Source organism: Equus caballus, chromosome 3 (genome assembly GCF_041296265.1).
Source record: "Equus caballus isolate H_3958 breed thoroughbred chromosome 3, TB-T2T, whole genome shotgun sequence".
Classification (NCBI taxonomy): Eukaryota; Metazoa; Chordata; class Mammalia; order Perissodactyla; family Equidae; genus Equus; species Equus caballus.
Genome location: NC_091686.1, coordinates 83,603,963 through 83,628,388, shown reverse-complemented (window position 1 = coordinate 83,628,388; position 24,426 = coordinate 83,603,963). Strand labels below are relative to the sequence as shown.

Here is a 24,426-nt window from a genome sequence, read left to right as displayed (position 1 = left end):
TTGGAATTATTTTAAAAAGTGGCGCGGGAGCCACAGTTCCGAGCGCTTGTCTGCCTTCCCTTCCCTTGGTCTCACGCTCTCTTCCTTCTGTAACCCTCCCTTTCCTGTACTTCCTGTGCTTCTCCTTCGTTCCTTCTGCTTTTCCATCACTCAGTCCTACTGGCCCTGCCTCCATCTTGTCCTCCCTGCTCCCTCCTCTCTCGTCAGCCCTCTGAGATCTGCTCTTTTCATCCTCTCTTTCTCCTCCCTCCTCATTTCCCTGTATCTGTGTTCTTCCTCCCCTGGCCGGCCCCAGCCAAGCTGGCCTTATACATATTTCTCCAAAGCCTGAAAAACCAGACCCTCCTCTTCTCTGCACCCCCTTCCTCCAACAAGAAGCATGGTAATAGGATTAAAACAGATCGGAGCAAAGAAATAAATCTTTTTTTGTTATTGTTGCCTCTCAGGGAAAAGCACCAGTGGGTGTCCTTTGTTGCCAACACAGCCAGGGCTCCCTTATGACATCTGTAGCTTGGGGTGATCGCGGCTTTTGGCCTTCCAACTTTTCACTGTCAAACACGCTAGCAGTTTTCAGGGTTTAAATGGCAGTAATCACATGGACAGAACCACCCCTGCTGACACCCCGAGGGGGACAAAGCCTAGATCCTCAGAAAGACAAAATTCACGAGTTTCCTGCACTCGGAAATGAATGCTCAGGCATGAAGAGTGAGCCCTGGAGCAGGACAGAAGGCCTCGGAGAAGTCTGGCCTGGGCACCTCCTGAGAAGGGCCTTCATTTCTTCTATTCTGCACATGATTCCTGCGTGTTGACTATGTGCCTGACGGCATTCAAGGTTCAGGGGATGTAGTGCTGACATGACAGAAGAGGTCCCTGCTCTCCTGGGATAACTTCTGATGGGAAAGGTAGACCATAAAGGAGTAAAATCACGAATGAGATACTTTTAGCTAGCTACAAGTGCTGTCAAGAAAATAAAATAGAGTAACCAATATAAAGGTCTCGGTGGGGAAGGGTTTGTTTTGAATCACACCATCAGGAAAGTCCTCGCTGAGAGGAGCCCTTTGAACTGGATCCTTGATAACAAGAAGGAACCATGTAAAGACCCGGAGGCCAATGACCCGACATGCAAGAGTCTGGAGAAACAGGCCCTGAGGGATGGAGCTTAGGGACCGAGTGGAGAGGGTGGCATATGATAAAATTGGGGAAGGAGGCAGCAACCAGGACTTGTAAGGCCTTGTAGGCCACGTTTCTAAGTCCCGTTGTAAGTCTCAGAGACTGATTAGATGCTTAGATCAGAAAAGGAATTTATTGGAAGGAGTTGAGGTAGCCCAGAGAATTGCCAGGGACAGATGCGGGAAAGTGACAAGAGAAAGGAGACAGCAGCTGGACACTGGCATTGCTGGTGCTTGTGCTGCCATCCCTGCCAGTTCTGGTCACCGGACACCTCCACTGGACTATCATCCAGATGGGTTCCCTGCAGTCACCGAAGCCTGATTTCACTGGTGGGTACATGGATATCTTAGGGTTCTCTGGTGAAACGGAACCAGCAGGATGTGGGATGTATGTGCGTGCATGTGTAGGTACACATACGCATTACATATTATATCCTATTGTGTGTGTGCATGTGTGTCTTTATATATTTACTATTATAGGGAATTGGCTCAAATGGTTATGGAGGCTGAGACATCCCAAGATCTGCTGTTGGCATGCTGGAGACCCAGGAGAGCCGATAGTGTAAGTTCCAGTCCGAGTCCAAGTCCGAGGGCAGGAGAAGACCACCGTCCCAGTTCGAAGACAGGAAGAGAGAGTGAATTCTCCCTTACTCAACCTTTTTTTCTGCTCAGCCTTCAGTGATTGGATGAGGCCCACCTCCATCGGGGCGAGCTGTCCGCTTTACTCAGTCTATAGATTCAAATGCTAATCTCATCCAGAAACACTCAGACAGACACACCCAGAACCATGTTTAACCAAATATCTGGGTACCCAGTGGCCCAATCGAGTTGACATGTAAGATGAACCATCACAGTGGGCAAGTACAGCTGATTGGCTGAGTGGTCACTTGTCATTTCTCGAGGACAAAAAAGCCCGGGAAGTGAGTGCCTGAAGTATTCTTGAGTGGGAAGTAGAGTGTATACCCAACAAAACTCAAAAGTCAGGGAATTTCCCAATGTAGAAAGTGAGTTCGGATTCTGGATAACCAAAGAAATGGCAGGTGTCTACTCCGTGATGGCAAGAGTTAGCTTTTTATTTAAGTGCAATGGGAAGTCATTGGAAGACTTTAAACGGGAAGTGATATGATCCGATTTATATTTCTGAAAGGTCCCCCTGGCTGCTGGGTGGAGACTGATGGTAAGGAGGCAAGAGTGAATGTCAAGAGGTAGTGCTGACTTGACCAGCGTGGTTGCGGTGAAGGAGGTGAGAGAGGGGTTAGATTCAGGATTCTGTCTGGAGGTGAAATGAACAGGACTTGCTCATGGATTAGATGTAAGGGACTAGGGAATGGGGATAATCAGGGGTGATTTTAGTTTTTCAATGAAACAATTTGGTGGCTAATGCAAGTTACTGGATGGAGAGTCTGGGGGCGGGGGGAAGGAAGGGAAAAATCAATAGTTCATTTCTGACATGTTAATTTTGACATGGAAGAAATGCCTATTAATAATCCAAGTGACAATATAAAGTAGACATTTGGATATTGCAGATATGATTCAGAAAAGAGGTCAAGGTTGGAGATAGAAATTGACAAGATGGACTTTGGAGCCAGACGGCTTTGCTTTGATTTTTGGTTCTCCTAATTACTAGCTGTGTGAACGTGAGCAAGTTGCATGCGCTTTTGAGCTCTGGGGTCCTCAGTTATAAAACAGGGGTGTGTTAGTTCCCTAGAGCTGCCATAACAGAGTACCACAAACTGAGTGGTTTAAAACAACAGAAATTTATTCCCTCACAGTTCTAGAGTCTAGAAGTTCAAAATCAAGGTGTAGGCAGGGCCGGGCTCCTTCTGAAGGCTCTGGGGAAGAATTCTTCCTTGCCTCTTCCTGGCTTCTGGCGGTCGCAGGCGATCTTTGACATTCTTTGACATGCAGCTGCATCACTCCATTCTCTGCCTCTGACATTGTGGCATTCTCTTCCCCCCTCTCTGCATGTCTCCATGTGTCTGTGTCTCTGTATTCAATCTCCCTCTTCTTTCTCTTATAAAGAGACCAGTGGCTGGGTTAGGGGCCAGCCCTAACCCAGTATGACTTCATCTTAGCTTGATTGCACCTGCAAAGTCCTATTTCCCAAATAAGGTCACATTCGCACTTACCCGGGGTTAGTTATTCAAAGTATCTTTTTAGGGGACACAGTTTCAACCCACATCAAGAGATATGATTCTAACTCTCTGGTGAATAATGATTGCTCAATAAATGACTACTCTTATTTTTTTTCTTCTCCTTGGTGTGGACTTCATGGGAAGCTGTTGTGTTGGATAGTTCCGAATATATTGGTAGAAGGGACCCCCTCTGCCACACATGCTTCCGTAGCACAGTGAGTCTGACTCCTTAAGAAGGAGATGGAACTCTTACAGCACTATTGTCTTTGTACATAGTTGTCATCTGGAACCTTTTGCATTGTGTTGGGCTTCAGTCAAGAAGCATTTGTAAAATAAATATTGGTTGAATTATTTTGTTCTTATATTGTTACCTTCTTGTCGTCCCTTTTGGAATTCAGGTAGCATATATGTTCTCCACTTTCTAGCACTACCCTCAGTGCCTAAAACAGGACTGTCACATGGTAGGTGTTCAATGATTGAACTGATAAATGATGAGAAAAGCTATGCAAGTGTCACAGACATTCAATTTTCCCAGACTTAAGATGACTTGTAAGTCATTGCTAATTCTACAGGCAGCAATTTGATAGGGTTGCTGGGGACCCCCTTTTTCATTAAATCTAGCTGTATGGCTGGAAGTGGAATCTTGTCAGGAACCACATAGAATGGGCCATGCAGGCTATTCAGTCATTTATTCATTCATGTGTAACTCTTGTAAACTCAGAGGCTATGTTATCTATTATCAGTGCATTGAAGTTGTCCAACAAGTTAATGTCGTTTTAAAAAACATTTTATCTGGAAATATCTTTAAACTTAGAGAAAATGTGCAAGAATGAGAATAGAACACAAAAACAGCCAATATCCTTTACTCAGATTCACCAGTTGTTAACATTCATCTCATTTGCCTTCTGTTTACTCTCTCCTCTCTCTCTATATATATTCAATATAGTCTAATATATTAATTGTTTCCTTTATGATTATTACTCTTTGTTTTGTGTTTAAGAAATAGTTTCCTCCTTTACAGCCATGAAGATATTTTCATATTTTATCTTCTAGAAGCTTTATTGTTTTACCTTTCACATTAAAACTATAATCTACCTGGAATTGATTTTTTTTTTATGTGGTGTAAGAGTCAAGTAGCATTTTTTTCCATATGGATATTTCATTGACATGGCTCCACGTATTGAAAAGAGCACGACTCCCCACTGCTCTATTTTGCCACTTTCATTGCCAATATAGCATCACTATATGTGTAGATCTATTTCTGTGCTCTTGATTATGTTCCTTGGGTTTATTTGTATATCCTTGTGCAAACATCACACTTTATTTATCTTTTTTACCAGGGCTTTAGAATAAGTCTGGATGTCTGGTAATTTAAGTTCTCTAAATTTGAACCTCCTCACAATTTGAGGGGGGCAGTTCTTGACCCTTTGTATTTTCACATAAAATTTAGAATTGCCTTGGCAGTTTTTAACAAAATTAACTGCTGGGATTTTGATTGACATTGCATTGTCTATAGATCAATTTGAGGAGACTGACATCTTTACAATGTTGATTTTCTGGTTCATGAAAATTGGCATACTCTTCCATTTATTTACGATTTCTTTAATTTCTCTTAGTTACATTTGATAATTTTCAGGATGTAGATCTCGGACAGCTTTTATAAGATTTAGCCCTAGGTATTCGATTGTTTTGATGTTACTGTAAACGACATCTGAAAAAAAATTTATTTGTTAATTGTGGCTGGTATATAAAAATACAAATAATCTTTTATGTTGATCTCATATTCAACAATCTTACTAAATTAACTTATTATTTATAATAATTTATACGTAGATTTCTTGGGTACGGATGCAAATCACATCATCCATAAATACTGACAGTTTTATTTCTTGACATCCAATCCTTTCACCATTTATTTCTTTTTGCTACATTATTGCATTTGTTCCGTTATATTGGCTAGGACCTCCAATACAGTGTTGAATAGCAGTAATGAGAGGCACTCTTATCTTGCTCCTGATCTCAAGGTACAGTGTCCTGTAGGACTTTTGTAGATAACCTTCATCAGATTAACAAAGTGTACTTCTATTTCTAGGTTGCAAGAGTTTTTATTGTACATGAGTGTTAAATTTTGTGAAATGCTTTTCCTGCTTCTATTCAGATGATTTATATTATTTCTTCCTTTGTTCCATTAATGTGATGAATCACATCTATTGATTTCCAAATGTTAAATCAACTTTGCTTCTTGGAATAAACCCAGCTTGGTCCTGATGTATTTTTTTTTTATTTTCAATTTGGTAATAATCTCCTTGGAGGTTTGCGTCTATGTTTATGACACAGTCTGGCCTGCATTGTAATGTGCTTGTTAGGATTTACTGTCAAAGTTTTGTTGGTCTAATGAAACAAGTTGCAACATGTTTTCTCTTTTTCTATCTCAGGAAGAGTTTGTATGAGATTGATGCTGTTTCTTCCTTAACGATCTTAAATATTTGGAAGCATTCGCTGATGAAGCCAGCTGGGTCTGAGTTTTCTTTACAGGAGATATTTCACTACAGGTTCAATGACTTCAACAGATATAGGATTGTTTAGATTTTCTATTTACTCCAGGTTCAGTTTTGGTAGGTTTTGTTTTTCTAGCTATTTGTCCAGTTCATCTAAATTTTTAAATTTATTGGTAAAATATTGATCATAACATCCTTTCATTACATTTTCAATGTCTGTAAGGTATAGAGTGACAATCACTTTTTCATTCTTGATATTGGTTATTTGAGCAGTCTCTTTTTCTCTTAATTAGGTTATCAAGAAATCTGAGAATTTTTTAGTCTTTTTGAAGATTGAAGTTTTAATCCTTTGTATTGTACATTGTTTTTCTTTCATTAATTTGTGCTCTTATCTTTATTAGTCCCTTCCTTCTACTTTCTTGATGTTTAAATGGCTCTTCTTTTTCTAATCAAATTGTTTCCTTAATTTCCAAACATTTGGGGATATTTTTGTTATTGATCGCTGGCTTAATTCTACAGTGATCAGAGAACATATTCTATATGATTTCAATCCTTTGAAATTTTTGAAATTTGCTCTGCAGCTCAGCATTTGGACACTTAATTACATGTGCATTTGAAAAGTACATTATTCTACAGTTATTGGGCATAGTGTACATATATCTATACATGTATACATATAAATATAACGTTAATTTATATCCATTATCCACTTATGTATTTATATCTATTTATAAATCAGATCAATTTTATTAGTAGTTTTGTTCAAGTCTTCCATATCTGTATTAATATTTTTGCCTGCTTATTTTATCAATAACTAAGAGAGGTGTGTTAAAATCTCCTACCGTGTTTGTGAATTTTCTGTTTCCTCTTTTGGATGGGTCACCTTTGCTCCATAAACGTTGAAGGTTTGCTTTTGCTTCTGCAGGCAGTGACAGTAGAGTTGGATCACTTTCATCCAATGAGTTGATTTGAAGCTGGGTCTGTGTGAGACCTAGTATATTCCCATTTATGCTTCGCTGTTAATATTGTGAAATATTTTTAAATCACTTATACATTAATTCATTTAACAGATATTTCTTGCATGGCTACTATGTACTAGGCACTATAATCGGTGCTGAATCTTCCGTATTCTTCTAAGGGTCATGAGCAGAATGCAACTATTTTTGAGAAGGAATCCCCAGCGCCAAGGTGGATATTTCTTATTTGGTCTCCCCATCTCTCAGTGTTTTCCATTATATATTGTCTTGCCAGATGGATTGCTCTGAAGCATCTCTTTCTTCTCATCACTTCACATGCTCAAAAACTCGCCTTTGTTTCCCAGTGCCTGAAGAAGAGAAGGCTGTTCTTGTCCAGCTGGGAGGATCTGAGGCACCACCTTACGTCTTCTCCAGGGTCTTAACAAAAAGTCTTACCACATGTTTGAGCTGAGTCTACCCTGAGGCCATTTTTAACTGGCAGTGCCTTGGATTTGATCTTTGCTTGAGAACATTTCTTAATTTTGCAGAACATTTTTCAGGCTGGAAAAACTATTTGGGGGTCTTTATATATCCTCTCAATTCTGCATGAAAATAGAACAGTTCTTTCTTTAGTTAAACTCTCTTCTTATCTTATCACAGGCAGCCAGAGGAAACAAGTTGACACTTTTACCATTCTGCCTGGAAATTTCCTTAGCCAACTACTAATTAATTAAATACCTTTTCTGTCTTCCCTGTGACTGTGGGTGACAATTTTGCTGAACTTTCTGCAACTACATCATACAGGTGGCCTTTTCTCTAGGCTCCAGTAAAAGTGTTCTTAGTGTCCATCCAGTCTTTACTAAAAGTATTTCCAAGGCCCTTCTAGTACCTACCTGCCATTTGGTTTCAATGCCACATATTTTCGGCTTTTGATATGGAAGCATCCCATTTCCTGTAGCAATTTCTATTTCTATTGTCTACTGCTGCTTAACAAATCACTACACACATTCGAAGGTTAGAGCAACAACAGTTTATTATTTCTCATGATTCTGTGGCTGATTTGGCAGTTTTTCTGCTTCACAGATAGTATCAGCTATGCTGACGGGGTGGGGGTGGGGGTCGATGAACTGAAATCTCCAGACTTGGTTTGCTCACGTTTCTGGTACCTTGGTGGGGATGGCAGGAAGATTGGGCTTCGCTGAGATGCTGGAATTGCTGGTCCGTTCTCTCACTCTCCATGTGGTCCCAGGACCTCTCCCTCTGCACATGGTCTTTCCAGCAGAGTAGCTGGACTTCTTACATCTGGCTCAAGGGCCAATAGCACTTTATTTCCCACGGCCCACAGATGCCCTCTGAAGGCTCTATTGGGTCCCAGGTCTTTTGGTCATCAGTGAAAAGGCAACAGGAAAGAAAAATGCAGTCAGCATCTCTAACCTCTGCCTGGAGATTAATTCTGCAGTTATTGAAGATTACTGGGGACATTACTGGCTCCTCTTTTTTGAGGCATTTTCTTAAAGAATTTTCACTTTCTAAAAGTGAGTGAACAAAGGATGAGAAGGGAGGGGAAATGGGAATCTGTCGAAATGGATTTGTTTGCAACTCTAAGAATAGGTTTGGAAAGGTAGAATGACTATTAACTAAATGATGTTTTGGTATTTTCTCTGGATTTAAAAATACCTGTACTTATATAGTTCTTATTTTTAAACTAACAAAGCATTTCATCTTTAGTTTTGTAACATCCCCAAAAGGATAAAGAAGATTTCAGTTTTCATTTTAATTTTATTCATCTGGTAGAAGATAAAGAACAGCGAAATAACTTCCCCAACATTATCCACGTAATAAAACTATCCAACTATCTATCTAGTCGTCAATTAACTTAAAAACATTATTCATTCTTTCAACATATATTTATTGATTCCCACTATTTGTCAATGATCAATTTTAATGTATAGTTCCTGATTACCCAGGTCCTGGGTATACAGTAGTAAGAGACCATTCATGAAGCTTATATTCTAGTAGATGAGCAGAAATCAATCAGATAATCACACATATTCAGACCTGATTACGACATGTAACACATAGAAGGAACCATGAATGCATATTGTAGACATACATGATCTATCTTACGAAGTCAGAAAAAGCCTTCCTGAGAAGTGACATTGTGCTAGATGTTAAGCAGATGGAGGACTGGAAGAATGTCCAAGCAGAAGGTAGATCAGGTGCGAGGCTCCAAGGCAGAAGGAGCTCTGCACCTTTGAGAAATGGAGTGAAAGTTGGTGTGGCTGGAGGTTTGACAGCACAGGCAAGGGAGTCATGGATGTGGCTGAGGGGGCAGAAGGAGACCACATCACAGGGGCCTTTACAGGTTGCTCTTAGAGCTGTATGACCTTAGGTAAATCCCTTAGCCTTTCTAAGCCTCAGTTTGCTTGAAATGGGGCTACTTTTCAATATGCTAAAGCTCCAACCCTGACTCTCATCTGGACTCTAAGTCATACGGTGCAATTTGACATATTCAGTTAGATATCCAACAGGCAGCTACAACTCGTTTGCAAAACAGGACTGTTGATTCCTGCGGCTCCATCCCCTGAAACTTCCTCCTTCTCTTCTTCTCCTATTTCAGTGACTACCTCCACTATCCACCCAGTTGCTCAGGTCGAGATCTCAGGAGTTAACCTCCATTGGTCACGTTCCCTCTTTTTTCATGTGAAGTAAGCCTTGTTGGCTATGATGCCAAAATAGATTCCAAATCCAGCCACTTCTCACCATCTCCATTGTCATCACTGTAATCTAAGCCTACGTTTTCTTCTTATCTGGATTATTGCGATGGCCTCCTAGCCGTCTACCTGTCTACTCTTGCTTTCCTACAATCCATCATCCACTCAGCAGCCAGAATGGTCTTTTTAAATGTACATTTTCATGTCATCCCTCTACTTAACAGTCCTATAGTTTCTGACTGCACTTAAAACGAAATGCAAACTCCTGACCATGACATGTCTCCATATGAGCTACTCCCAGCCAGCCTCTCCAAGACTATTTCATCCTGCTTTGCTCACTATGCTCCAGCCACATCGGCCTTCTGTTTGCTTCTCACACATGGCAAGCTCACTGCTGATCTCTGTGTTACTGAATCCTTCTCATCAGTTAATCTCCAGCTAAAAAATCATATTCTCAGATAGGCCCTCTATTCAATCTGAATCAGGCCCTCCCGAGCCTCCTACTGGATAGTCACCATCCCGTCACCTCTTGTAGTTTCTCAATAGCAACCACTATTCTCTGAAATGAGCTTATCCATTTAGTTATTTCTGCTGCCTTCCAAGCATAAGCTCCACAAGAGCAGGACCTTGTCAATCAAACCTTCCTCACCTAGCAAAGTGTCTGGTGGAGAGCGGGACCACAGTCCAAGTATTTGCTGGCCGGATGAACGAATATGTAGATGAAATCACCTCACAGAAGCCTCCCTCAGCCCAAGAGCCAGGATCAATTTGCCTACACTGCAGGCTCTGGTTTCATGGCTGAGACACACTGAAAACTGCTAGTTCTTGAATTAAGATCAGCATTTTATTAGTGTAGACTCGGTTTCAGTTTTCAGGGCCCAAATCCATTGTCTTTAGTACAATTCAGGGACTGTTCTCAATATCATAGTCTGTAGCAGTCAACCCATCAGAGTTCATTCCATCTTACTGTGCAAGTTCCATAACAGTGGGTAGCTTATACCCATGATCAACTTTTTATGTATATTTCAGCTTAAAAACAAACATGAAAGGCCTCAGGAAAACCATCTCCCATGGAAGCACGTAAACTTTCAAATGATGGCTTAAAACATCTATAGATTGGCTAACGAGTGAATTGCAATTACAGATTACACATTTGGTTAACAGGGCTTTGTGAGCCCTTTGAAACTTATTTTACTGGGTTAATAGATAATTAGGGTCTTTTATGTAGACATACCATAAATGCTCCTTTGGAGCAATTAAAGTTTGCTGAATGGATCCCGGGCTCCGCTGTTTCTTTGATGCATCCCCCTAGCTCCTATTACGCCAGTCAGAGTAGCAGGGAGAGGCCGGACCTGGTGTTTAAGGAGGGAGCTCTTTTGCATTCAAGGTGGATCCTGGCAGCAGCAGCCTGAGCTGAGGGAGGGGGGAGGGAGGGTTGGTCGTCCACTCCTGGAGGCCGCCCAGCTCCCCCCGCCAGCCTAGGGCACAGAGAAAATTGCTGCTGCTCTCTCACCAGGTGTGCACCACCGACCTGAGTCGATCAGCCTCAGCACATTCTTCTCTAGGCAGAATGCACCATTTTTCAGATTTCAGTTCCAAGTATCTGTTCCCAAGCTGGTGCGAGTCAACACCACCTTTTCTTTTTTCTTTATGACTCCTACTTTGAGAATTACTTTCAAATACTCGTCCCAAAGTTCTACTCATTGTTCAGACTCCGGATAAACATCCTAGATTAGAGCCTGGGCTCTGGAAGCTGACAGATCTGGGTTTGAATCTTGGACCTGGCATTACCAGCTGTGTAATCTTGGGAAAGTTACTAGATCTTTCTGTAAACCAAGAAGAATAATATTCATAGTAGCCAACTTTTAATGGACGCTTGCCAGGTGCTAGGCATCATGCTATTTACATACTTCTTTTTTTCTTAATATCCGCAAGAAACGTTGATTTATTAAAAAGTTGTGATCTCCATTTTAAAGATGACGGAAGTGCCTTGGGAGGTAAATAACTTACCAAAGGCCACGAACCTTACAAGTGACAGAGACAGAGGTCTGGCTCATGTGCTCAACCATTATGCTCTCTTGTCTTCTGTGAACATCCATCTCATAGGGTTGTTTTGTGAATTTGATAAGATACTGTTCATAAAGCACTTAGCACAGAGCTAAGTAAATGCTCAATAAATACATGCTGTTCTCGTTAGTATTCTTCTTTTTATGATTTCCTTGTGAAGCTTTCCTTGACTCCTCCCTGGCCAACTCAGTGACCCCTTCCTTTGGGCTCCCAGCATGTTTGTACTTATTCTCCTCACTAACATTTGAACTGTAATCATTTGTTTACCCATCTGTCTGCCCTACTGGGCTGTGAGTTCCTCAGGGCAGCGATTTTGCCTTATTTGTTCCCAAGCACAGTATAGGAGCTCAAGGGAAATATTTTAACAAATAGCGGTGAGAAGACAGACTTTATCATTCGTGGACAATAGCATGTGCAAAGACCCCGAGTCCCGACAGAGAGCCAGCCCATTTGGGACCGGCTGGTAGAGTAACATGGTTGGAGAAGAGAGGTGGGCAGAGGTGGGCAGTGAGAGGAGGGAAGAATTACAAGCGATGATGCTGGTGAGGTAGGCGGGCCTCATAGGCCATGTTATGGTGTGGACTTTACTTCAAGAGCGATGGGGAACAAGGGAAGTGCTTTAAGCAGGGGAGTCACATGATTGGAACGCTGCTCACCTCAAAACCCTGGAGGGGATTAGAGAACTTCTAGGAAGTTCCAAGGATGCTGATGGCCAGGTCATCAGTCTACCCACTGGTGAGAAAAGGAAAGTCAAAAGAAAACAGATATGTTAGACCCTTGATCTCCACAGGTGGCCTCTACCTACTCTGACTGTGCCCCTACCAGATGACCCCTAGTCATTCTGACTTCTCCGCTAGTATAGTTACTGATACTGCAAATCCAGGTCAACAAAAAGGAAGAGGGTTTTAACCAAAACCCCTAGGAAAAGTTGTAGGGTGCATCGGACGCAGCCCTTCCTTCCAAACATCTATAAGCAGTTAAGAGAGTGATGTCTGCTTTGAGTATAGATGAGAACCCTCTGTGTTAGATGCCTGCAGAGCTTTTCTATTTTTTCGTCCCTCAAAATAATCACGAGCCGCTCTGATGCTCCAAAGACATGTGCTCTGTTGATACACACGCCCTTGGGGGTTTCCCTTTGGCTTTGTGCTGTGGAGGAGAAGTCAGTTAGGAAAGAGGACGAAAGGCCAACAGGAGGTGGCTGAGTTTATGAAACCTGAATAAGAAACATGAGCATGTAGGCTCAGTCGAGGGACCGGTGTACTCCTTAGGGGATGAGCTGGGCCTATTTCACTCCTTTCTGAGCTTCTGACTGCCCTGCAGCCCAGTTACAAGCCTTGTAAAAATTGCCTACATGCTGTCCAAAGTCTGCTCCTTCTGCAAGTTTAGCCTAGCAGACTGGAGGAAATGTCTTTTGCTTCGGAGGGGTGATACTGAATCTCATATTTGAAATTTTATAATACAAGACTCAATGGTTTATGAAGCATTTTATATACATTACTGTATATCTTCCCCATATAGATTCTGTGATGCTGTAATTGTGGGTTCCATTTAACAGATGAAAAAACTGAGACTTAGAGAAGTTGAATATATTTCTAAACGTCACAGAGCAATTATGTATGTGGTTGATAAGGACTCAAACTTGAGAGTCACTCAACTTACCAAATATTTCCTTGGTACCTAACATGGTCAGGCAGTGTCTCAAGTGCTGGGAATACAATGTGATCAAAGACATGAGGAATTTTCTCTCGTGGAGTTTACAGTCCAGTTGGAGAGACGCTCATTAGACAAAGAAGTACTCAAAAAAATAGGAAATGATAAACAGAGTTAAGAGCTATGAAAGAAAAACACAAGGTGGTGGGAGAAAATGTAGCAAGGACATAATTTAGATGTGGTGTGTGTTTGTATGCAGGGAGGGTATGTGTGTGCATCGCTGAAGACTGATGATGACATTTGAGACCTGAGAAATAGTGGGAGGAAATTGGGAGAAAAGTAGGGGTAAGAAGTTTCAGCAAGTGACAGCATATATAACGACTCTCAGGCAGGAAGAACTTGATGTGTTTTTTGTTGTTGTTGTTGTTTTCTTGAGAAGATCAGCCCTGAGCTAACTCCTGCCAATCCTCCTCTTTTTGCTGAGGAAGACCGGCCCTGAGCTAACATCCATGCCCATCTTCCTCTACTTTCTGTGTGGGACGCCTACCACAGCATGGTGTGCCAAGCAGTGCCATGTCCACACCCGGCATCCGAACCGGCGAACCCCGGGCCGCAGAAGAAGAATGTGTGAACTTAACCACTGCGCCGCCACCTGGCCAGCCCTGAACTTGATGTGTTTGAAGATCTGGAAAGGGCTGAGTGAGTCAGACTGGAATGGAGTGGGCCAGGAAGAGAGTGGCATAAGATGAGATTAGATTGTCAGTAGGCTTGGCTGGATCATGTAGAGCATTCAGCAGTAGGTTTTACTCTAAATGTGATGGAAAGCACTGGAGGATTTTAAACAGAGAAGTTGACTTTCCATATCAAGATGATCACTCTAAATGCTCAATCAACATTAGATTGTGGGCAGTAAGAATGGAAGCAGGGAGACCAATAAAGAGGAGGATATTGCAACAATCCAGGGGAAAGATGATGGCCCTATATTTTCAAATCCTAGAATTTTTGGCTATGGCATGTGCTATAGTTGTAATTCTAGAAAACTGGTTGACAGTTGAGAAGAGTTCTCATTTGCTATATTTTTTAAATCACCCTTGAGTTTTCTCTACTTACCAGCTGTCAAGGGACAACGGAACCCTTGGCACGTTCAAGAATTGGCAAAGATTCCAGCCACACAGTTCAAGGATTGAGAAGACCATCTCTTCATGATCTAAAAGGCTGATTAAAATGTCCTGCAGGTGACATTTGGAAAGGAAACTGACCACCAGAACTTTTACTAACTTGTCCTCATCCAATAAAGGACACTCTATCACTTTTACTAGCTATGTGACGGTGGACAAGTTAGTTGACCTCTCTGAACCTAATCTACATAATCTGTGAAAGGAGGATAAAAGTGTTACTTTTCTCAAAGAATCATACTAGAATGGCATTAGATTTAGAATTACATTCATATGAAGAGTAAATGAGATAATACGTGTAAAGCACTTAATATGATGCCTAACAGAATAAACATTCTGCTTTCAATAAATAATAACTATATAATTATTAATAATGATACTTTTACAGTATAAATGGAATAAAATTAGATACCAACATCACTTCCGTGGAGTAATTAATTTCTGTCCCCAGGCAAAGTATTGACATGTGTAGCTTAACTTATGAAATGCTACATTTCCTGTCACCCCAAACTATTTTAAAATGCTTTGAAATTCTTGGATGAAAGAAATTATAAAAACATAAAGTATTGTTATTCCAAAGAGAAAGTTTACCCTACAGAGCTAGACTTTCCCTAATGACTATACGCCATCTTTAGAGAAGCCTGTTTTATTATCAAACTGAACAGTTGGCAGTATTGAACACAATTGCAGGATCTGCTTTAAAAATGAAACGTTAATTGGATTTCTAAACGCCATTTGAACTGCAGAGGCAGACCATTCTTCTTCTAGCTCTGAAACCTACTGACTTTCAGCACAGCACAGTTTTCCATCTTTGATAGTCTCCTGATGGCTTCAGGGAAGACTGGGACTAAAGTGTTGGTTTCTCAGTGGAGGAAGAATGTATCACATATCACACGCACAGGACCGCCATTCATCTCTTTCCAATCCTGCTGAAATGACTGCCCTCTGAAAAATCTGTCTGATGAGAGAGTCCTGTAGGGGCAGTTCCTGCAATGATCACTCTTTCTAAACCTCAGTGGTCTGAGCTTAATCCAAAGACAACCCAGAAGTTCCTAGACTTACCTAAACTCTACTGGGTAACCAGTATGTCTCCTTGACCCACATGGCTCAGTTTCTAGAGAGACTTATATTCAAAGATTTATAGATCAAACAGCCAAAAGTAATCAAGAGGGAATCTAGCCTCTAAGACGCATCTCTTTAAAAAAAAGGTTGAAGGGATCAAACTTACAACCCGGCCACATTGTTCATATCTCCTCTTTTCTCTCCTCAACTCTCTTGCACCCCATATTACTCTGCAGTTCCCATTCACTGCCTCCCCTCCCCCTGCATAAAACCCTTCTTTGTATCCTTTAGCTTTTTGTCCCTCACTCAGTATTTGAATTAACTTGGTTGCTCTCCGCCTTCTTTTCCATAACCTCCACCTGCGATCTGTTCTTTCTTTGCGTGTTATCCCGTTCTGTATTATGGATGTCAAGGGATTCAGTTAACAGAGGCTAAATCTCCACAGGGTACAAAAACATTCCATCCTAAGAAGGGCTTGATATTTGGTCCTATGAACTGCTGAATGTTGTCCTGGAATATAGTGTACTGTGGGTGTGGGACTTGGGTCATTAGGTTCATTGTCGATTGTATTCAGTCCCAGTTTGCACACAGTCCCCTGTCTTCCATGGGGAAGAATTGGAATGGGACAGGCAAGAAAAAGAGGAAGGGAAATGTGAGTGAAGCTGTCTGTGTTGATCCTGATGGAAGCTTAGAAATGAAAACAGTATCTGCCATCAGCTGAGGTGCTAAAGAAGGAAAAAATGGAGGGGAGAGAAAAGGGATGAGAGAGAAGATTGTAAAGGGTCTTAGTGGATGGGGCAAGGGTCAGAGAAGAGAACAAATAAGGTGCAGAGGGAGGTGAGGGACCCTTCCAGAAAGTCCACAGTCAGCAGCTTGATTTCTTCTGGCAGTAGTCACTTGATTCATAGTCCAGGGAATTGAAAGGATTATAGTGACATAGGTGATATGCCAGGAGCAGGTTTCTGATGGGAGATTTGGGACTGTGATAAATAACGTTTCTTGGCAATAAATAGTTGAATTAGCCTTCTAGGAATATGGTCCCAGATAATGAGCAGGTATGACACACTTCTCTGCTATCCACACACATTTTATTATGCTTTAGAAACATACCAAAGGCTCTACCCCAGCTCCTGAGATATCCAAGCCCAGAATATCTGCTTCTGTGGCTGAGCTAATAGAGATTAAACTGAGTTTACTTAGACACTGCCTCTCATTCCAAAGTAGGTCAAGACTCCATGACTGACATTTTGAATGGACTGCCTGCCTTTTTTTAAAGGTTGGAAGAAAGCTTACAGATCTTACAGAAAAACTTCCTCCTTTTACAAATGAAAAAAGTGTGTGTGGGGGGGTGGCCAGCCCCGTGGCATAGTAAAGTCTGATGTGCTCTGCTTCAGCAGCCTGGGTTTGTGGGTTCAGATCCCAGACACAGAACTACACCACTCATCAAGCCATGTCATGCCGGTGGCCCACATAAAAAATATAGGAAGATTAGCACAGATGTTGGCTCAGGGCTAATTTTCCTCAGCGGAAAAAAAAGAGGAAGATTGGCAACAGATGTTAGCTCAGAGTGAACCCTCCTCACCAAAAAAAAGAAAAAAAAAAATAGATGAGGAAACTGAATTCAGACTGTTTAAAATGCACAGATAGCAGGGAGAGAGACCTCCTGCTTCAGACACTATTGCGGGTGGAATGTTTCTGTCACCCTAACAGGCTGCCTCCTTCTTACTTGAGTGAATGGTTTTCTTTACCTTAGTTCCAAGCTCTGCAGTGCTGCTAAAGATGGACAGCTCAAAGTGGAGCCATTTTGACTCGTTGATGCTTGTTTAATATTGTCAACAAAGAGGCCTTCATAGAGTCCACCATGACAGAATCACTCAAAAGGCAAATTGCACAGTAGAGAGACCACTCAAGAGTCAGGGAGGAAGTGAAGGTAGAAAAGTGAGAAGTAAAGGAATTTTCTTCCACTGGGTCTTCCCTCCTGCTTCATACCTTTGGTTGCTCCTTCCCCCAGGGTGGCCTTTGATGCCCACTTTAGTGGGAGCTTCAGGAGGGAGATGATATGGTATAGTGGTACCCACACATTGTCATGCTTCCGGCTGATGGGTAGCCAAATAGGGCAGGTCAAATAGCTTCCTTCTCCCACTTCAGCTCCCACTAAAGACCCCTCTTTAGTATGTACTGCCTAGATACCCCAAACACTGTGAGCTCCAGGAAACCCCAAGAGGAGTCTGGTCTATATCTCTTCGGACAAAATTTTCTGCCTGTGTGATAGGATAAAAGCCTTAATAATACATAAATATTCCCAATATCTCTCTTAGCATCGCCCTCCCCCAATTAAGAGGGTGCTATCTTCGGCGGCTCAGTTTTTTCCCTCTCCCATGGATCACCTCAGGGGACCAACGAGGGTTCTCACTTTATCATAGATTGTTCCAAAGTTCTACAGACTACCCAATGCAGCACTGTAATATTCGCCTTCCCTCACTCCCTGATTGGCTTGCTTCTCCAGAACTCCCTACTTTCTGCTCCAAGTTATCCTTTTCTCCTTTTTTAAATCATTAGGTCAAAATTCACTTTCTTCAATCAGACAAACGCAAATGAGGAAAACTCATAGACTTTTTCTTCCACCCACAGGCGAGCATGGCTTCAAGACAGCTCAGCATTGGTAGTGGGAAGTGCCTCAGAGAACGGAACCTCATCCAATAACACCAGGCTGTTGTTCAGATCACACGCTGTGAATTGATTTATTGTTTGAAGTGATGAAAAACGGTGTTGGGAGACTCAAGGAGAGTTTGGCTCTGCAGCGATGCCCCCGCAGTCAGGGAACAACGTTCTGAGCGATCAGGAGCTAAGAAACGTGGGGTTATTTTGATAGCTGTCAGCAGGAATTGGCTAGAGTCTGTATGTTAAATAAATACAAACTGCCTATTTAATTATTTAACAACGAGAACAAATGTCCCACTGTTGGCAAGTGGAAAACAGTCAACGCTCAAACTATGTAAAATCCCGTCTTGTTCCCATGATGTGATCTGACCCTGCTTGCACCCACAGCCTTGCCTTCAACCCTCCGGGGCATCTTATCGCTGTTTTATTGGAGTTGGAACGCAGCTGGAATTGGAGTACAAATCTCCTAAAGCAAGGAAGGGCTGGAGAAACGAGAGTAAGTTAACCCCCAAATGGGTTCCAAGGCGACCGCTGTGTTGAAACTTCACTTGGGTTCTATTGGCTATTTTTCTTTTTGTTTTTCTGCCTCTGCCAAATTGTTGATGTCCTTGCCTCCTGAAAACTGCTGAATTTGAGCAACCAGAGGCAGGAAGTCCCTCCTTTACTTAGGAATGACTACAGCAAGAATTCAAGTTCTTTGTTTTTGAGAATATAGCGGTCGTGCTGTATTGATTTTACTATTTGCCTAAAAAGACCCTCAAGGCTAATTTATAGAACCACATGGAAGGAGGCTGAGCTTGCTAGAATTTATATGACCCGGAGGTTGAACACCAGAAAAGGATTTGATCCTAGCTCACACCAACAACCTTTTGTATTTATTGTGTGTGTATAAATATAAACAAAAGCTGGCTTTTGTGATACAGTAAAAGTGTTGCCATGTCATATATACATTTTTAAATTCTAAACCTCGAAGACAATGATAAGCATTTGACATAAAAGTGGGTATTTACAGTTAAGATTAATCGAATAGCCAATACTAATCTGTAAAAGTGAAAAAGAAAGGGGGTAGAAGAGAGAAGTAGAGGAGGAGAAGAGAGAAAGGAAGGGGAGCAGAGAAAAGAGAAAAGAAACATCAAGACTAGGAGAGCAGTGAGAGGCAGAACTAAGCTCGTGCTTCTTGCTGTTATCTTCTGTGACCTTAAACGGCAGGAAACAAATGGGAGAGCGTGTCTGTGCGCAGATTTCCGATTCTAGAGTATGTTACAGTCTTAGTGTTTATTAGGCAGACTGAACTTTAACCTCGTCTTCCATGAAGTCCTTATCTTTGGATTTGGGCTGAGAATTATGATTTAACTTTGTGAAATTGGTACTTTTGGGGGAACCTCCTGCCTCATCTGTACCCTCAACACTGGTGGCTTTTGTTTCCAGATTCTCAGTGGAAACAGCACACGGACTGTCATTAGCAGCTGTTCCTCTTGATTTCTCATCTCAAAGGCCGCTTCCTCAGGCCAGACCAGACGTCTCTTATACATTCTCATGACCCCCTACTTTGCCTTGGTAGCACTTACTGCAGACTCCAATTATATAGTTATGCTGTGATTATTTATTTAATGTTTTCTTCCCAACTAGACTGTAAGTGCCATGAGAGCTGAGGCCATGTCTGGATCCCTTAGCCTTGTTGATATAGCACCTACACACAGTGCCTAGTACCTAGCAATTGCTCAAGAAACATTTGTTGAGTGAATGATTATAGTACTATATAGAGAGACATATGTATATCCATATATGTTGATAGTACTATAAGTAGGATGTATAAATATATGTAATATCGTGTGTATACTCATAGAGTGCATATATATAATATAGTGTGCATACACGGGCACATATCCAGTATTCACTTAATTTCTCTGAGCCTCATTTACTCACCAATGAAGTGAAAGTTAGTGTAAGGCTCTTTGCGTACCCAAAGCACTAGACCAGTAGGAGTCAGGACAACCTTTCATTTGAGACCCTTTGATAGAGACCCCAACAAATGCCTTACATGCTTATAGACTACATTTAAGCATCTCTCAGTCAAGCTCTTTCTTTGCGCAAGCCAGCCCATCATTCAAATAGCTCTAAATTTAGGGTCATTTCCAAATATAGTACACTTCCTGTGCAATTCCTCCCCCGAAAGACGGCCGAATCCGACCAGAAGTGGGGCTAATGCTTCTTATTAGCCCAGTTGCATTTCTGTCTCCCTCTTGGGTGCAGTGTGTGAGCTGATTGGGGGCCCACGTGACTGTGTTCACGTCCAAGCTCAGGAGAATGAATTTTTCAAGCATGATTTGCAAGTCACGCTATCACACGGCTCCTGAGTCCAGCTGTGTTGCAGCTGCCGCCTCCCCTGCATCCGTTCGTCTTGCACTTGGATCAAGAACACGAGCACATTTGCCTGAACTGATTTGCTCTTGGCCCAGCTGTTTGTTCCCCATTGTCATCAGGATGTTTACAGACCTGCTGTTTTCGCTGTTCTTGTTTCGATACCACACTTGGGTCTGAAGAGCATTTTGCCACAGGACCCTGGCTGAAGCAGGCAATTTGGCTAGCTTTTCTGTTACTAAAACTTCTCTAGGGCATTTGTTCCAAACCTTCTGATCTAAGTATCCCCCTGCATATTTCTACAATGGTAACAAGAAGAGGGACCAGAGCTATGTATTTTGTTAAAGAGGGGCCACAAGTGTCATTTTTGGCCTGCTAATCTTATCACATGATTAGTCTAACCATTTGGACAAGAAAGCAATTTCAACCTGAGACAAAGGCAGATTAGAGGAAGAAATTCATTCTTCCTCCTCTTATTTGGAATAATTGGGTAAATATATTTTCCCTTCCCAGAAAGTTATTTGGACTGTTCCCAAAGCACGCTGATACCTGTCAGTCACCAACAGGTATTCCGTGGCCAGGAACGGTCCCAGGAGAAGAGGAGGCAGCGGGTGTGATGGTGTAGACAACAGCCTGGCGGGCCAGATGAGGGTCTGGGGCTGGCACACCCCTACCTATGAGCACGTGAGTGACTCACTTACTCTCTATGGGACTCAATTTCTTCCTATTCATAACACGCACAATTTATTATTATACTAAAACCTGTAATTAAAAATCTGCTTCAGAAGTACACATTTGTGGACTCAACCCAAAGATCCTGTTTCAGAGTGTCTGAAGTGGGACCCAAGTCTGTATATTTTGATGTGTCACAGCACAAGGTCAGCGTTTCCTTGTGTCTCCCCTACAACCAACGTGAGCCATCTGAACCAGGATATTTTACATTTTTAATGAAATGCTCTTTCCTGATTAAAAAAAAACAAAACATGATTCTGATTTCCCAGTAGCTCAAAGCTCAAAAAGAAGAGATTTCCCGGTAGCTCCTAGCATTAAAATGTGCACCCCCTCCCCCTGTGATGGGCTGAGACTACAGAGGTGCGCCGTCTGGTACAGTGGCCAGGACCACACGCAGCTGGTGAGCGCCTGAAATCGTGGCTAGTCGGAATTGGGATGTGCTGTAAGCAGAAGGTGTGCATCAGATCTCAAAGATTTAGTATGAAAAAGGGGATGTAAGATATCCAATTAATAATTTTTGGATTGATGACATGTTGAAATGGTAGTATTTTGGATATGATGGGTTAAAGAAAATACATTATTAAAGTTCATTTCACCTGTTTCTTTTTACCTTTTTTTTAATGCGGCTACTAGAAAATTGAAAATTCCATGTGTGGCTTGCATTATGTTTCTGTCGAATGGCATTGCTATCAAGCACAAGGCAATTTTTTGAGAGCACATGCCCATGAGGCTAGAACCCCAATGCAGACTCTATCATAGTAGCCTTACAAAGTGATCCAGGGTCACGGCTGGTCCTGACCAGACCCCAGCTCCTAGTTTCCATTTTGACTGCTGGAAATTTACAAATGAGGGATTGAGAAGTGGTTGAACAGACAATGGGAACGCATCGTTTCCTACGTCAGTGGGTCCTCTCCTTGATGCACATTTCCTGCCTCGTTCCAGCTCTATTTAAGAGTAGAGGAGCTTGACTCATTCGCTTTATAGACGCAGCCTTCCCCGCTCTCCCAACGCAGTCTTCTCACTCTCCGCTTCACCCCTTGACCTAGCCCAACAGCAGGCTGTTCCCTTGATGCTATGACAACTATTAAATTAGAAAAAAATTGTAATATAAAATTAGAAAAAAATAATATCCATTACAGGAAAGGCGTGGTGAAATTGGGACACTTCTATATTTTTGACAGTAGCAAAAATTATAGCCCCTTTGGAAACGAATATGACATCATGTTTCAAGAGTCAGAAAAAATGTTCTTACTCTGATTCAGTAAAACCCCTTCTGGGAATTTGTCTAAAGGAAACACTCAACAGAAGCAAGAAAATGTATGAAGATACTCAACGCAGCATTATCTGTACTACAAAATTAGAAGGCATTTAAACACCTAATCATTGAGGAACAGTTAAGAAAATTACTCTGCAACAATTCAATATAATATTATGCATTCATTCAAATTTATAATTATGAAAACTATATACAACATAGAAAAATGTTTACAAGATAACGTTAGATTTTGTAAAGTAGAACACATAAATTGTATGTAGATTATGATTGCACGATAACAATTATGCATGCATATGGGAGAAGATTTAGAAGAAATGCACAAAAATGAAATCTCTGTGTTATGGTTATTAGGAAATAAATCAGAGCATTCTAACCAGGAAACTTCTGGTTAATACTTCTGATGGGATGCAGAGATGGGCTCCCACGGTGTTCATAAATCAAGTGAAAATAGATAATATTTTGTGTGGGCTATGCGTAAAATGTATTTTTTGTGTGTGAAGTGGGAGCATAGTTTTCATCAGATTCTCAGAGGAGTTTAATTATCACTTTCCTCCCAAGTTAAGAACCAGTGCTCATTGATTGTGCAATTATTTTATTGTTTTAATAATTAAAAGAACGTGAGGTGAATTCACAAGTAGGCTTGAGGAAGACGAAGAGCCCCGAGGTGAGGACAAGTCTAACCCTGGCAGAACTTGCGAGGGGGAAATAGGAACGCTTCTGGGCCCCCACATCTTCCCATTCATAACTCTGATCCCATCCTTACCCAGTCTCTCCCATCTCAAGGGCGCAACACGTCTCCTTTTGACCATCCTTCCCCTTCTCCTCCTCATTCCCTACTCCTCTCTAATGTCGTAATCAGGCCAACTTGCCCAGCTTCAGCCCTCTCTAGCCCTCGACTCTAAGAAACACATCCGGGCTCGATGCCCTGCAGTGCTAATGGGTTAGCCTCCCAGGGAAGCTTCGCCTTTCAACAGGTGCCTTGAAGGAACAATACCTTACCCCAACGGAGGGCTGGCACAGGTGGGTATCAAACGCCAGGAGAGGGCCAGAGAGAGACTGCATGGGGGTACCGACTGCTCTGCATCCCTCGGACCACGTCGGGGCCACCTGCTTCATCCCACACACACATGGCCATTTGAAGGATTCCCGGCCTTGGAGGAACATCATTTGAGGAGTCCTAGCATTGTTTTCTCTCCTCTGGGCCAATAGAAGAAAACTCCAGTCAGGGTCGTTTTAAAGACCCCTTGAAATAAAAATCTGGCAAAGATCTGAGCTTTCAGGCAGGATTCTTGTCCATCTACCTTGATCGTGTCTGGATTCAGTCACTCCCCATCCCACCCTTCCTCTGTTCGTCCAGTGCATCGTTGCTGGGTTTTTGCAGTCACTGGTGGCGTTTGGGGTTGGGAAGATTTTCTGAGTCTCTCACTCTCGACACCATACACAGTCTCCAGGACTTCCTCGTGCTGCAGTCTTGGCCTAACTCATGGAATGACACTTCTTTAATGTTTTCTATTTAGCCTGTTTGCCCGGAAGAGAGTAGATATTCTGAAATGGACACCTATAAATGAGCTGAAGATGAAAGGAAAGAAATGAACCTTTTTTAAAAAGTAGCGCAGTAGCTCCCCCCTTGAAGAACTGCCAGCTTCGTCCCGTGCTCACTTATTAATGGCCTCCCTGCCCAGCACTTCTTTTTCCCCTGACATTTTAGTGAAAGCCTTTTTTTCTACTCCAGTCTAACATTTACTCCTTCAACTTTTCTGTCAGACTTCTTTTTTTCCCTGAAAACCTTTAAGCTAACCAGATAGAACAATCACCTTTTTTTTTTTTTTACTCATGTATTTAAGCCCCTTTCTTTCTAATCACAGATTCATCGGAGGCATAACTTTCACGGGGAGTAGTCCCCCCAAAACCTCCCCGACGGTTTCTCTTGCCTGTCCCTAAGCATCTCCCAGGAACGGCAAGATGATGTT

The 24,426-nt window shown here is 42.0% G+C and overlaps 1 protein-coding gene across 3 annotated transcripts in view; it reads left to right on the top strand.

The window, feature by feature from the left end:
* Nucleotides 1–22,832, top strand: part of KIT (KIT proto-oncogene, receptor tyrosine kinase) — a 118,870-nt gene extending 96,038 nt beyond the window's left edge. For all 3 annotated transcript variants that reach the window (XM_070261640.1, XM_070261641.1, XM_070261639.1), the window contains exon 21: nucleotides 18,058–22,832. In XM_070261640.1, coding sequence (XP_070117741.1) covers nucleotides 18,058–18,129 — 72 coding nt within the window. In that variant the 3' untranslated portion in view covers nucleotides 18,130–22,832. The remainder of the gene's footprint in view (nucleotides 1–18,057) is intronic.
* Nucleotides 22,833–24,426: the final 1,594 nt, after the last annotated feature.